The 15,167-nt window shown below is 53.1% G+C and overlaps 1 protein-coding gene across 1 annotated transcript in view; it reads right to left on the reverse strand.

Moving 5' to 3' along the window:
- FBXO3 (F-box protein 3) overlaps positions 1-15,167 on the reverse strand; it is a 119,742-nt gene that overhangs the window by 38,064 nt on the left and 66,511 nt on the right. The window contains exons 6-7 of the mRNA XM_061566401.1: positions 13,211-13,250; positions 11,372-11,456 (exon numbers count right to left, since the gene is read on the reverse strand). Coding sequence (XP_061422385.1) covers positions 11,372-11,456; positions 13,211-13,250 — 125 coding nt within the window. The remainder of the gene's footprint in view (positions 1-11,371; positions 11,457-13,210; positions 13,251-15,167) is intronic.

Raw genomic sequence — 15,167 nt, forward strand, 5'->3', positions numbered from 1 at the left:
AAGGGAGGGGGGGAGAGTGGGCCGCTGAGAATATTTGCGGAGAAGGGCCGACGTCACGCGCTCGCGCTCGACCGGACGGCGGGCTCAGAGGCAGCTCCGCTCTGTGGCAGAGTAATCTCATTTTAATTAGGTTCATGTGCGCCGAGATGCTGCTAACACGCAAAAGCTTTTAAAACAAGCAGACTTTTTGGGTGAATTCTGCTTGAAAAATGTATTTGTTTCACCACGAATTTCTTTTTCTTCTTCCCCCTTTTTATTCTTTCACGCACCGAAGTAAAAAAAACACGCGACGAAAAATAACTTCCCACTTACCGGGGACAAAAATAATTCTAACAATAACAACGATGACGACGAACGACGACGTGGGTGTAAAACGTGGCCGAGATGGCACGGCGCTTCTCGGAAGCCTTCATCTCTCGCGCCGTTTTGACGCCGGGCGGAGTTAGGAAGAAAAAATACGCGGATGTGGATTTTTCGCGGCGAGAGCGCACGTGGCGTGACTGCCGAGGCGGCCTTGTAATTGTTGATAAAGCCGGAGCCATTCCAAAGCTGACGAGACAGGCAATCCTGCGGCACTAACACAACGCGCAACGGTGCACGGTTGCCATCTGTCCGTATCCATTTGAACAAACAGATCTGCAGCAGCGGTAAGTTAAACGTAAGTGATACGACTCCGAACCAACAAAAAAAACGCAATCGCCATTGATCAGAAGAAAACAATTAACTCGCGAAGGTGCGGTATAGATCTACAAAGTAGCGCTAAAATAATTAGGCGGGTCGGAAACCAAACAGGCCGCGCGTTTAAATGACCAATCGCCAAATAGATAATTCGCGAGCAAAAACAAGACAAACAGCATTAATACAGGGAAGAGGGTCACGCCTGAAATGACTTTGGGCCAGAGGCTAACGAGATTTGCGGTAACGATACGGTCGCCGTCGGAAACAACGCAATCTGCTCTCTCCATTCCGCGCGACGTGTATCCGCGGCGGCTCGTTTATATGCGACGTGTGCTCGCTCACACCCGGGGGGCGGGGGGACGCCTGGGCTTCTCCCTCTGGTTCTTCGCTGACTTCTCATTCAGCCGGCTTCTCGGCTTCAGCCGACACCTCCGCCAAACAACACCGAAGTTTTCTGCAGCTTCTTCTTGTTGTTGTTGCTGTAGTTGTCGTCGTTATTGATGTCACTGCTGTTTTGTTAGTGTTCACTCGCTCTCTCTCTCTCTGTCCGCGTACGCACACAGTTGTTCTTGCCTAATGTGTGACCGGACCCTCGGGAGTCGGGGAAAAAGCCGGAGGGGTGGTTTTTACACAAGTGACACCCAACCGCAGGAAGAGCGGGGGACGGGAGGGGGGAGGGACGGGGGGGAGGGGGCCGTTGCCACCGCTCGTAGATTTATCCCCGCGACGCTCGCGCAAGATTTATCGCGGTCCGCGGACGGTCGCTCCGAGCACGGTGACACCCGGAGCGACTCTGCTCGTTGCAGAATCGGCGTGCGACGAGCGCAGGCGTCCGAGACCGAGAGAGGGGAGTGGAGTCACCGGCTGCACAGACACGGGCGGTCGCGGTGTGCAGTGACGTGTACATCACACACACAACGGTGTGCCACGTCTGACCGCATAGCCGCTTGTAGCTGCATTAAAACCTCATAATATAGCGAATTTTGGGTTCAAAAAGGTCAGCCGCGTGAACGGGGCACGCGCAGAGCGACGGGAACCTGTAGCCGGCGACGTTGTGGGCCATGGTCCTTTATCGCAGCACATGAGTGGGTAGGTTTGAGAACATGTTTGTGAGTAGTATTGTGGTAAAAAAAAAATACCACCATACTAATACGCAGCTCTCTGTCGATCCGCATGCCATACCAGTCACGGGGGTTGCTTGACCATACTTCACCGCGCTGGTCAGCGGGGCGCCAGGACTGGTTTGTGTACGAGTAAGCCGTGGTCGGAAATCGAACCCAGGTTGCCGGACTTACGAGGGCAATGTACGAACCAACAAGGCCCCACACCCCCCTTTCTCCTCCAACCTACCCTACACCCCACCCACCTCTCCCGTACACATACTAGAACACACGTTCGCTCACCAACCAGTAAAGCCCACGGAGTCACGGAGAACCTCTGCTTCATTTCACACCTCGTCAGACGCTAATGATCTGCAGTCAGGTTTCGACTTCACACAAGGCAACGGCTCATTTGACTTAACGGTGGGCACTGCCCCGGTCACTTGTTTAATTTTCTTTCCCTACGCCGCATTTCTCCGATCAGGTTTGAATTTAAAACGGGCTTCCGTAAAAATAAAAAGGTTTACGTTCGTAGATTTAAAACATAGGAAACAAAAGTGTTACCCGTTGGAGCAGCACAGGGGGCGGCGGCAGCGGCGGAGTCGGGCAGCAGCCAGGGTGGCGGCACAATTTAAGCTGGGTTGGAGAGCTTAAAATATACTGCTCCAAGCCTGGTGGTGTTTCATTCAGACGCTGTCTTTCCGACAGACCTGTTCTTCACCTGAGGACGGCTGCTTGCGTTGTTGCCGAAACGTCGTGAGAATTATTTTATTATGTTTTATTTTTATTATTTTATTATTTCCCTTCTACGTGACTTAATCTAAGACTATAGATATTGTTATTTTACCAGGTCGAGGCCCACCGAGCTATATAGCCGCTTCTTCAGAAGCAACCTGCCTATCGCAGGTGGCAGCCCGACGAGGCAGGAGGCTTATCATCACAATCGTGTGAACATTTCTAGCAGCCGAATACTCTAAACGCGTGATGTTGATTTTCTAAATGTAGAGGGGGAAAACCGGAGGGCCCGGAGAAAATTCCACGTGACCGTGGGGAGAGAGAGAGAGAGACACGCCAACTCCAAATATCCAGCAGGAGTCAGGGTCGGAATTTAACTCACAACCTCTTGTATGCCAGGCGAGGGAGGTAAGTTCTCGCTACCGCAGACAGGAATTCACATCTAGGGCGACCCGACGCCTCTCCATACGTTCACCCTGCATTAGACACGTGACTGAAAATGCCCATACGAAAGTGGAAACACAGGAGCAGGTGGAAAAATGGCTATAGATACACGTCGATGGACACATGAGTAAGAGGGTTTTGATGGTTGGACAAACAGCCGCGGTTGACTATCACAGCGGGGCCTGACCGGCATAGTGGACAACCTGTTGAGTCGCACTATTTGATGTTCACCGTGGAGATGGGGCGGATCAGTTTGGCTCGTTTTCTGGGAGCTGGGCGAATCGTCTGTTGCGTCGCAGAGAGATGGCGACGGCTGGGGGTGGCGGCTTTCATCCAGCAGTGGATTACTGATAATGGCTGACGACGAGGACGATGAGGTTAATACGGAGGAACCAGCGCAGGCACGTCGGCTGCGCACACGCGCAGTCACTCGCAGTACAGCGGGGCTCGCTTCCATCTCTGCGACGAACCAATAAAAGGGAACAAGAAACCGATGTCGCGTAATTTGCACCTCAAAATACAACAACATCCACGGGAGGGGGAGGAGGGGGAGGAGGGCCCAGATTAAAGAAATACATTTTGCGTGGGCTCCGAGGCGGAGGGAATGGCAATTAAATGGGCGCAGGTTTGACCCGAATTTGCAGTCAACGTTTATCCATGGCGCGAGACGCGTTTTGTAAATAACGCATTTACTTGTGAACGTTGGCCCCCTCGCAACAGCATGGGGGGGTGGGGGTGTATGGGGAGGGGGGTGCTTTAATCAGCACCGCTGCCCTTGTTCCGCCGTGACAACGCAATTGCATTTCCAAGTCGAAAAACTATGAAACTGAAACGGAATAAAACGGCCACTCGTCTTTGAAAACCCGAAGAGATTTCCGCAGACAAATTCAAAGAAATGAAAGCGTCTTCCCTGTTATGATTTTTTTGGTATTTTTTTTTCCACCTCTCCCATCTGTTTTTAAAGAAAGGAGATTGGCTTGGCACGAGCATTAATAACATTCTGCTTTGCAGAAGAAGCAAAACGAAAAAAAACGAGAGACGGCAATTTCGCCTTTCAGCAAACATTAAAAGAGCAAGTCAAAAGAATCCACGAAAAGCAATTCACGTGTGATGGTTGCGAGCTGGATCTAAATTCGCATCAAGGTAAGCTGTACACGTTGTACCTTTCATCGGCTTTCGCATGCGTCGAACGTTTCTTCCTCCACAGCTCATTTGGCCCTGGCGCGAACACGCGCCTCCTCGCAGGACGGGGCGAGGGTGTCGATCGCGCGCTGCCGAGGTCGCACGCGCGCGTGGCGAGCAACGCCGTTCGCACGGCCGCGGCGACGCCGGCGAAGGCGAAAGCTCAGCGGGGCCCCGGCAGCGGCTGCCCGCCGGCACGATGCCGACGTAACGGGATCCCCCCCCCCACCTGCCCCGTCGCTGACTTGCCCACTGAGTTGCGAACCTGTGGATCAGTGGAGGATGTGAAATCTTGATATTCCAATCTCGAAACAACCGGGAAAAACGGAGTTCCCCTCTCCACCCCTTACTTCCTACGGTCCCGGCCAGCGATGGGCAACCTGCGGCGTCCCGTGGAGCACCCCCCTCCCTATTGATGGGCTGGTCTAGGTGTCTCTAGGGTCATGCGTGAGGGGTTCACGGCTTCACTCCTGCGGCCCACTAACTCGTCTGCGTCGCCCGTCGTTGCTGCAGACCAACGTTTCTCTCAATTCGGTCCGCCGACTGCCGTTCCGCCAAACCGCCTCTTGCGAGGGACTGTTCTCTACTTCGCGCTCCTTCCACGTGGCAGCACAAGACCACCGATGGTTATTTGTTCGCTCTCCTCCACTCGATTCACATTTGACACGTCCAAAATCCTCCCCCAGACTCTTTTGACCTGGCTCAATCCACGTCTCCTCCTTATCTTCGACGACGCCGACAGTGCCGTTTGGTTCTCGCCGCTTAACGCTCTGGGGCCTCTCCGCCCGTGCTCAGCCAGCTGCGTTTAAACAAAAAAAAGATGAGAAGTCTGCGTCTTTATGGCTTTGTACCAAGGATTCCGGCTGGCCAGGCTGTTTGGTCACGGTCTCAATTCTTAGTTGATGCGGTCTCGACAATCCCAGGCTCCTTCGACCATCTGGTTCATTTCTGATCGCGCCCGACATCCGAGCGTCTGGAGGCTTTCCGTACGCACTTCCAACGGCGGCATCCTTGGCGGTTCAGGTGGTCTGGCTTCAAAAGAAACGTCACCGCACCGGTCTCGCCAACACGAAGGGGAGGTTTCATGTGACACCGCCGTCGGGGCCTGTTCAGGGCGTGTAGCAGCTCGTCCTCAACAACCGGACGTTCCGGCTCGCCTTGGACGGGCGGTCGAGCGTCGAAAAAAGATCCGGAACAACTGCCCGAGCGTCCGTTGGCCCCCACCGCGCAACGGGACGCCCACGGTCGACCCGGCGCCGCACTCGGGATTGTCGTCGTCATCGCCGCGCTCGGTGATGGCATGCGGGCACGAAGCCTAGATCCAGGAGGCCCGTCTTGGCGGCGACAGATCGCGACGACACCCGGAGGAACATTCAGCGAATGCTGCGAAGATGCCTACCCCCCCCAATTGGCAACAACAAAACCCCCCCGAGGGATTTTGCTGGCAGTGTGGTGCGTGGCCACGCATGGAGCACGACCTCACAACCGTCGCCCAACAACGACGACGTCATCTTGTGATGCGTAAGGCAAGTTAACTGGGATGGTAGGCCAGCATCGGTGGCCCACGTGGTGAAGTATGGTCATGACAGACATGGCACGAGGAGGCCTTCATCCAGCAGTGGATTGACAAAGGGATGTAGGCTAAAGCGAGTTAAGCAACGCAAGAGACTTTAACACACAAAAATGGTGGTTTTCTGCTCAAACGAGTGTGGGGAGGTATTCCGTCTCCTGTCTGCAGCCTCCACATTACTATGACGGCAGCAAGTCCATCCACAGGACAACCATAGCCGGCTTCTCACAAAGAGCGGGGTCGGCCTTCGCAGCGTCTCGAGAGCGTGGGGTGACGACTGGCCGAGTCGAACCCCGACCGGGATTCGAACGCGCAACCCTCCCGATCGCGGGCTCTCTAACCGCCATCCGCAGCCTGGGCCGGATGAGAGTTTCGCCCGACGCTGAAAAGAAAGCTCCCGTGACCGAGTCGCCCTTATTAGGGGGTAACACCGATAAAAAAAAAAAACCTGACCCTCCCTTCACGGTTCGTGATGAATGAAAGGGTTAAGTGTATTTCTTGCTGCTAGCAGAGGTAGAGGGAGGGGGGGGTTAAATCCAAATCCACATACTTAAGCGGAGGAATATCCATGCCCACGTTCCACGGATAAAACTGTTATTGCCTTGCTCTATTCTGCATACGGCTGACAAAAATGGACCAGATTAAAAGATTGCATCGGCGATATCCTCGGTAGGACAGGCCATCCAAATGGCCCATTATAAAACTCCGCCCCAAGCTGTCACCCTCTCTAAAGCCTCTTTGCGTTTAATGCCTAAAACAAACTCAACTTTCTTTTCTCCCCCCCTCCTCTTTGTGTCATCGCAGCAGACATAACTGGGTACAGAGAGTCATACATGACCGAGCAGCTGCTACAGCGGGGGCTGACGGTTAGCGCACCGGGCTTTCGACTCTCGAGCCGGCTCGACACCATCTCATCCGAGCGGCAGTTTGGGACGGCAATTGCGAGTTTCCCCGAATCCACCAACCGCCCGCCTCTGTTCACCCGGCAGAAGAAATGGGTTCACACCACAGTAGCACGGTAAAGCGTGGGTCCAGTCCTGCCTCTCCCAACACTCGGGCTCGGCGCGGAAGAGTAGGCCAAGCACACCGAAGAGCTTCCTTCCAGCGGATGTGGCGAGAGCGGAGCGATTGCGGGTGGGGCTGCGCCTTTAGCTCCTCAAGTGGCTGACAAGGGGACCTTGCCGGGGAGCTACAGTGAGGGAAACAAGTATTTGATCCCCTGCTGATTTTGTACGTTTGCCCACTGACAAAGAAATGATCAGTCTATAATTTTAATGGTAGGTTTATTTGAACAGTGAAAGACAGAATAACAACAATAAAATTCAGAAAAACGCATGTCAAAAATGTTATAAATTGATTTGCCTTTTAATGAGGGAAATAAGTATTTGACTCCCTCTCAATCAGAAAGATTTCTGGCTCACAGGTGTCTTTTATACAGGTAACGAGCTGAGATTAGGAGCACACTCTTAAAGGGAGTGCTCCTAATCTCAGCTTGTTATCTGTATAAAAGACACATGTTCACAGAAGCAATCAGTCAATCAGATTCCAAACTCTCCACCATGGCTAAGACCAAAGAGCTCTCCAAGGATGTCAGGGACAAGATTGTAGACCTGCACAAGGCTGGAATGGGCTACAAGACCATCACCAAGCAGCTTGGTGAGAAGGTAACAACAGTTGGTGCGATTATTCGCAAATGGAAGACACACAAAAGAACTGTCAATCTCCCTCGGCCTGGGGCTTCATGCAAGATCTCACCTCGTGGAGTTGCAATGATCATGATAACGGTGAGGAATCAGCCCAGAACTACACGGGAGGATCTTGTCAATGATCTCAAGGCAGCTGGGACCATAGTCACCAAGAAAACAGTTGGTAACACACTACGCCGTGAAGGACTGAAATCCTGCAGCGCCCGCAAGGTCCCCCTGCTCAAGACAGCACATATACATGCCAGTCTGAAGTTTGCCAATGAACATCTGAATGATTCAGAGGACAACTGGGTGAAAGTGTTGTGGTCAGATGAAACCAAAATGGAGCTCTTTGGCATCAACTCAACTCGCCGTGTTTGGAGGAGGAGGAATGCTACCTATGACCCCAAGAACACCATCCCTACCGTCAAACATGGAGGTGGAAACATTATGTTTTGGGGGTGTTTTTCTGCTAAGGGGACAGGACAACTTCACCGCATCAAAGGTACGATAGACGGGGCCATGTACCGTCAAATCTTGGGTGAGAACCTCATTCCCTCAGCCAGGGCATTGAAAATGGGTCGTGGATGGGTATTCCAGCATGACAATGACCCAAAACACACGGCCAAGGCAACAAAGGAGTGGCTCAAGAAGAAGCACATTAAGGTCCTGGAGTGGCCTAGCCAGTCTCCAGACCTTAATCCCATAGAAAATCTGTAGAGGGAGCTGAAGGTTCGAGTTGCCAAACGTCAGCCTTGAAACCTTAATTTCTTGGAGAAGATCTGCAAAGAGGAGTGGGACAAAATCCCTCCTGAGATGTGTGCAAACCTGGTGGCCAACTACAAGAAACGTCTGACCTCTTTGATTGCCAACAAGGGCTTTGCCACCAAGTAATAAGTCATGTTTTGCAGAGGGGTCAAATACTTATTTCCCTCATTAAAATGCCAATCAATTTATAACATTTTTGACATGCGTTTTTCTGGATTTTGTTGTTGTTTCTTCGTCAGTGGGCAAACGTACAAAATCAGCAGGGGATCAAATACTTTTTGCCCTCACTGTATCGCACGCGAGCAGCAACGTTTTTAATTCGTGGCAGAGAGGGGGGGGGACTCGGGCTCACCCCTCTGAGCCACCCTGTAAGCAGCCGGATTAGATTTCCATGTAAATGAGCAGGGCAGAGTAATCGGAGAGAGGGCCACCACATCGTCACAGGTAGGGCACCAACACCCCCCACTCCCCCCACGCCCCCCCCCCTCCACACCCCCCCCCCCCCGGCACCGCCCCAACCCCCCCGCGACACGGCAATTTGTCCCTTCGCTGCAACCGCACTCGGACGGAACTCGCCAAGGTTGGAGGAGACCTTTGCGATAAACGTCTACAAAGGTTACACGTCAATTCGAGACAGCACCCCCCCTGCCCCCCCCCCCCCCCAATTTACCACCACCGACCGGTGAATTCCGCCGCCGCTGAGATGCACGCCGGCGACCGGGTCCCCTGCGCACGAATTCACCGGCGTGAGTGCGGCTGCTCCTGATCGACTCGCGCGCCTCTGCTTTATGAATCGTGACGACAAAGCGCGTAATTTTCGCCGCGAAAAACACCGAGCGTAATTGCGGCACCTCACCCCCCCCCCCTTCCAGGCACCAGGGCCCCATAAATCACGGGCGTCATAGCGTGTCGCACCGGGGCGCGGGCACGCACGCGAGAGAGACGCGCGGTGGCCGACCCGCCCACTCGCTAGCGGCGCCGCTAGCGAGTGGGTAACCAAGCGGCCCGCAGCGTGAATCCTGGCTAGAGCCAAGCTCAGCCGAGAGCTTCAGCGACGGGCTACGGGGGGGTCGCGAGGTCACCGCGGGGCAACCTCCATCGCTACAGCTCCCCGGGCACGTTGTCGAGGGCCGTGCCGCGTTGTGTTTCGCTGCGATGTCCGACGTTTCGCCCCACGTGCCTTTACCTCTTCAAGTGGCTGACGAGAGCCCCACGTGCCGGGAGCTTGTGGAGAAACTCAATTGGGCAGCTCACGTTCTCCCATTGCAGCTGCTGCCGGCGTTTCAGGTTCTGGGTGCTGATCGCGGCTCTGCCCTTTTGACGTCGGGACAAAGCTCGCCCCGCAGCAGCGAGTTTGAGCATTATTGCGATCCGCCAACCCCGACGCCTTCAAAACTCCAATCTCCACCGCCGCTCTGAGCAGGCCTTCGCGCACGACTTGAGCCGGAACGCAGATTTGGAGGCGTGGGAGCTAAGAATATGAACTATAAACTATTTTGTATTTTACCAGGTAAGTCCCACTGAGCTATATAGGTCTTTTCAGAAGCGACCTGGCGACAAACGATAGCTCAACGAAGTGGCTTATCGCCATGTGGAAATTTATAGCAGCCAAATACTCACCCACGTTTCTAAATGTGGAGGCAAAAACTGGAGGACCCGGATAAAAATCCATGGGGAGACACACATACAAACACCAAATATACAGCAGGCGTCACGGTCGGGATCGGACCCACGACTCCCTGCATACCAGGCGAGGGAGTTAGCATCTCGCCACCGCGGCACCCTATCACAACAGCGACGACGTTCACTCAGACTCAACCCTCCCCCGACGCCTCCGCCCACCCGCCTCACGTCCTTCGTACGCGGCCAGCTCCGCAAGTCCACGAGAAACACGCGGGGAGAGCGAGCGATTGGTGTGACCGCCCTGCGTGATTCACGCGCGCCCCGGTTCCGCACGTCACAACGCATCGCCGTGTGCTATTTCACGAGGCCGGGTGGCCGGCCGGCGAAACCGGCCGGCCCGGGGTGAGCGCCACTCACAGACGCCGCCAACAACAAATTTCACCGCATCGAATAACCGGGGCCAAAGGGTGGTAAACGAGCAATGTTTTTTCAAATGTTTTTTCCTCTCTCCCACAGCGTAGGCTCACGTGAGAGGCATGCGGAATGGTCACAGCTCGCCCGACGTGTGTTCTTTAGATCGTGCAGTGCGATGTCCGACGTTTCGTTCCACGTGCCGGGGGAGCTCTTTCGCCAACAGAATTGGCTTAGTCACGAACGTCTTAAAGACGTTCTGGGTCCCCTACATGCCCCGGGAGCTTCTTGGGTTCTTGAAGAAGCTCCCAGAGCACACGGGTGCAAAACGTCGGGCATCGTGCTGAACAACACGCGGCACAAGCTGAGAAGACGGGAGAGGGCTGCGGCAGTTCTGCGGCTGAAAACCCACACGATGCTGTGTGTGTGTCTGGAATAGTCACTTAATTGGTCACATCAGGAATTCAAATGGCTGTTACATGAATTGGTAATGCCAGGGATCAGCAAGTCTAACTTTTTGATCACGCGTGAGTTACACAAATTGGCCATTCAATTTTTGATAAAGGGAAAGGTTAAAAAAAAAAAGTTGAAAAGTGCCCCGTAAATCTGGCCCCCCTCTCTCAGACTCGAAAGCCACAATGGCTGAAATCATCCACCCTTCTCGCCAACGAAAATGCAAATCACCGCACGAAGGCATCATTCGTCAATTTTTTATGATAAACGGTGAAATGAACTTCCAAAATGGTGAATTGTGGTTTCAAATGTGAGTAGACCGCCCACAGTTTTGCACGAAAAACCCCGGCGGGGCTGTGACCCCCACCCATCTAGGAATTAACAACGCCACACACTGCTCAATAACTCTGTGGCTTTAAAAGGAAACGTTCTAATAGGCGACATTTTGGGCAATGTGCCATGAAGAAGGTCCATTACCCGAAACATCGCCTCTTTAATGTTTTTCCTGTTAAGGTCACACACACACACAGGTGGTGTTGTTGACACACGGAACGTGTCAACGCAGCAGCAGCAGCATCCCCAGAGTAACTCCTCTGAAGAATTATCGCTTTTTTAAAATCAGACTCAGAATTTGTATCCGTGCCGGAGGAATCTGATGAACTACAAAGCTCTTTTTCACAGAAGACCCCCCCCCCGCCCGCCCCCGCGACCACGGAACTTACTTGTAGATCTCGTTGTTCAGGATGGGGTACTGGCCAGTGACGACGTTGTTCACGTACGAGGTGAACCAGTCGGTGAACGAAGATCCTGAGGCAGACACGAGCGAGAGAGGGAGGCAGGCGTGGGAGATTGTCCCCCATCTCCGTCTAGCGTGGGTGTCTCTGCTCGAATGACCACAGAGAGGCATCGCCGCCCATCTCATCCTCACATTTAATGAAGCATTCAATTGATGTAAACAAAGTTAAACTTCCAGTAATCATTCTGAAAACAACCGAAGAGGTGACCAAAAACACGTCACCACCATTACGAGAGTGCTGCTTTACAGCAGAGGAGGGATCTCGGCAGTAGTTCTGTGATATCCGCTTACATGCTTTCCATCGTCTTAACGCAGGGCAGCGCTGCACTGCTTCACCGCGACAAATCTAAAACAGATCGCGATGCGGCGTCGACAGCTCAATCGAAATAAACTCACGTGAAAATGTATTTTTTTACAGAAAATAAAAATAAATAGAAACCCCGACAGCTCTGCTACCGTGCATTTCCAACGGAGGCTAGAGATGAACCCAGGGCTTCCCTTAATTCGTGGCAGAAACCCTAAGCACCGGTCCCCGGGGTCAGCCTCCCTCGACGAGCGCAGTCCGATCATTGTCTCGCAAGACGAATCACTTTCCATAAGCAGCTCGTTAGGGCCCGCGCCTGCACCACCGACACCCGACGTGGATTAGAATTTATACCGTTAATAAGAAAAGTTTGCTTAAACAAATCGTATCCGCGTCGCGACGAAGCTATCGGCTTACCCGTGCCGCTAATTCCTGCGGCGGAATTACGGCGGGGAACTGCTAAGGATGGATCGGCGTTTTCCAAACTGGTTAGGTTTTACGTCCGTTATAAATATCTATTACCCGCGTATCTACTCCCCGTGCCCGCACTTTTTTCGCAAAGCGAACAACTTGGCACCGCACGCCGCCCACTCCGAGCGGCGTGCTCCGTCGGAGGCTTCCCGGTTTGCGGGGTTATTTATGTGCGGCATTAAACCTCCTCCTGAACTCCCGTGTAATGGAGGAATGGGTGCCATAAAAACTGATAAATTATAAATGCTTCGGTTTTTTAAACTTTAATGCAAAGCTGAAAACGCGCGGCGGGCGGGCGGGCGTGCTATCTCTGCGCCCGTTGCCAGCCGCGGCAGCCACCCTGCGGTTCCGTTCACGTCAGCCAGCCAGAAACGATGACGAAGAGCGCGGCCAGAAGCCACTGCGGTCTTCGACGCGATCTGGGGATTTCGGCCCTAATAGACGGCAAAAGTGTGGCCCCCACGTAACGGATTGGACACGGCCTGACGTTCTGCCAGGGCCCCCGAGACGAAGCCGCGAGAGGGCCCCCCGGCGCGGCGAGAAACATTCGAATCGTTGGGCTTTCTCAATGGAGGCGGCGATGAAGGTTAACATCATTAACCGGCGATAAAAAAAAAGCAAACGGCACAGCTCTCTCGGGAGGCAGACGCTAACACAATATTGTTCCCATAACAACGGCGACGTTACTGCGTACCCCCCCCCCTCCCCGATTCTTCCTGGCACACGTACGATAATTGGCGATGCCCTTTACGCTAAATCTCCCCTCCCCAGCCCCCCTCCTTACGAGCACAATAAATGGGGAATGTGCCTGCCGCGCAGATTCTCACCTGCGGGGGAGAGAAGAGAGAGACAGGAAGATAGAAGGGATAAAATAAAATAAAAGAAACCAGGAAGCTTCAGTTCCCAGTGGGGGGAAAAGGCAAGACAGATGTTGCTTTCTCACCCAACACCCCCCAAACAACACAGCACAGAAGCCCCAACCCATCTTACCCATCAAGAAGAGATCAAAGACTCCATAGTCCGTCTGATCCTGCAGGGGAAAGGGGGGCGGGGGGTTGGGGAGAATGACACAGGAAGAGGCTTTAATTATTACGCACGCTTGCGGAGAGCAATCACGGACGGGCGGCGCACGCTAAACCTCGCGCGACGCGGCGGCGGCTTCGGGGGCCCGACGGCGCTGGAACGACGAAGCCGCAGCATCGTGAAGGAGCGTTGGGGAAAGTTGGGGGGTGGGGGGGTTGGAGGGAGACGACTCCAGGAGACGGGGGCCGGCTAACGGCGTCTTCCTCCCGACGGGGCCGTGCGTCAACCGACGAGGCTGACGAACGCGCCACGCGCACGCACGCAGAGGCGCGGACAGGAAGAGCGACACGCAAAAGACGGCGCACAACAACACCGGCAGACGCAGCGACGACGACGACAACAACAACGGAATGTAAAATAAATAAAAACCCCAAAAATCCCTGGGTTCTAAATCACCGGCATGTGAAATATATCGGATATGAAATATTTATTGAGAATTTGAATATCAAATAAGGCAAGTGTATATTTTGTTTTGAAGATTTCGTATACTGAGCTTCTCTGTTAATTTGCTCCCCAGTGTTTGAGTGAAGGCTCCCAAAGGGGCACAAAATGGTTCATTCCACTTTAATTTATCTCCCGAAATCATATCAATTATCCTCAGCGGGATCCGTATCGCAGTCACATCACATCACTTTCAGACGTCCAATATATACGGCATTCCACATCAGTGAATTTTTTTTTGCAGGCTTAGAGCTTAACATTAATTCAAGCTCTCTCTCTCTTTCTCCCAGACTCAACAAAAGCCACAGTCATTTTGTCCCAGTCTCGGGTGAAATCAGAAAATTTTACAGTGAATATCTTTAACCGTGGCGAATGCAATGAAGCAGCCTAATCAACTCTTAAACTGAAGCATTTTTAGAATGAAAGTGTGGAATTTTAAATTCGGCTCCGTGACAGGCCCGCAGCATTAACGCACCACAGATAATCCCGACTCCCGTACACAAGAAGAAATCATTAACGAGACGTCGTAATTGCCAGCATGCTTTTCAATATCACCCAGCCCAGCAAGCGGTCTCATCGTTCAGAATCATACGAAGATAGCGCACAACTCTACGGGGCCCCTCCGTCGAGTGACAGCGAACCGTCATAGGGAAACCAAAATGCGCGAGCGAGCGATGCGAGCGACGCCGCCATCGCGCGCCCGGTCGATGCGCACGAAGCGCCGGGTTCAATCCCTGCTCCTACCCCTTACTTGGCAAAGCTCGCGATCGCCCCGCGATGCAAGCCGAAGAAGACCGCCCGCTTTGAAAATTATTCACGGGCCCAGCGCCGTTCCGTCGATGCCAGCCCGTTGGAATTTGCAAAAATTAAAAACGAACAATAATAAAGTTGTCACATAAAAATCGCCTGCTGGCATTGCGCACGTTTTGAGGATTGCGGGGATTGAGGCACCACGACCACGAGGATTACCGACGATAACCAGCCTCGATAAATATGCACAAAGAAGGCCTCGTTATAATCTGTTCATAGGAAGAAGCTAAACATTCAAAAATGCGTACGATTTCGTACAACATCCGGGGCACAGGTTGACAGCGTTAACGCGTTAGCTCTGCCCGTCTGTCTGTCTATAATGGGGGCAGAGGGGGCAGGAGGGAGAGAGGGGATACACGATCATCCAACTACATTTTAGCAGCGAGTGCTGCCACTATCGAGGGGGACTTAACAAAGAGAGGACCGACTACCATAAACTAACAGGCTTGCCCACCAAGAATATGGCGATGAAAAACCTGCACTAAAAATATTATTTGTCTTGTCCACTAGAGCGAAGACGACGACGGCAACCATCGCACATGCCGCGTGACCTCACTTCCTCGAGCGGCTTAAAGCCTTACAGATTATCATCGCTAATTAAATACTGCACTAA

The sequence above is a fragment of the Lethenteron reissneri genome, chromosome 37 (assembly GCF_015708825.2).
Source record: "Lethenteron reissneri isolate LAM-NWPU_2019-01 chromosome 37, ASM1570882v1, whole genome shotgun sequence".
NCBI lineage: Eukaryota > Metazoa > Chordata > Hyperoartia > Petromyzontiformes > Petromyzontidae > Lethenteron > Lethenteron reissneri.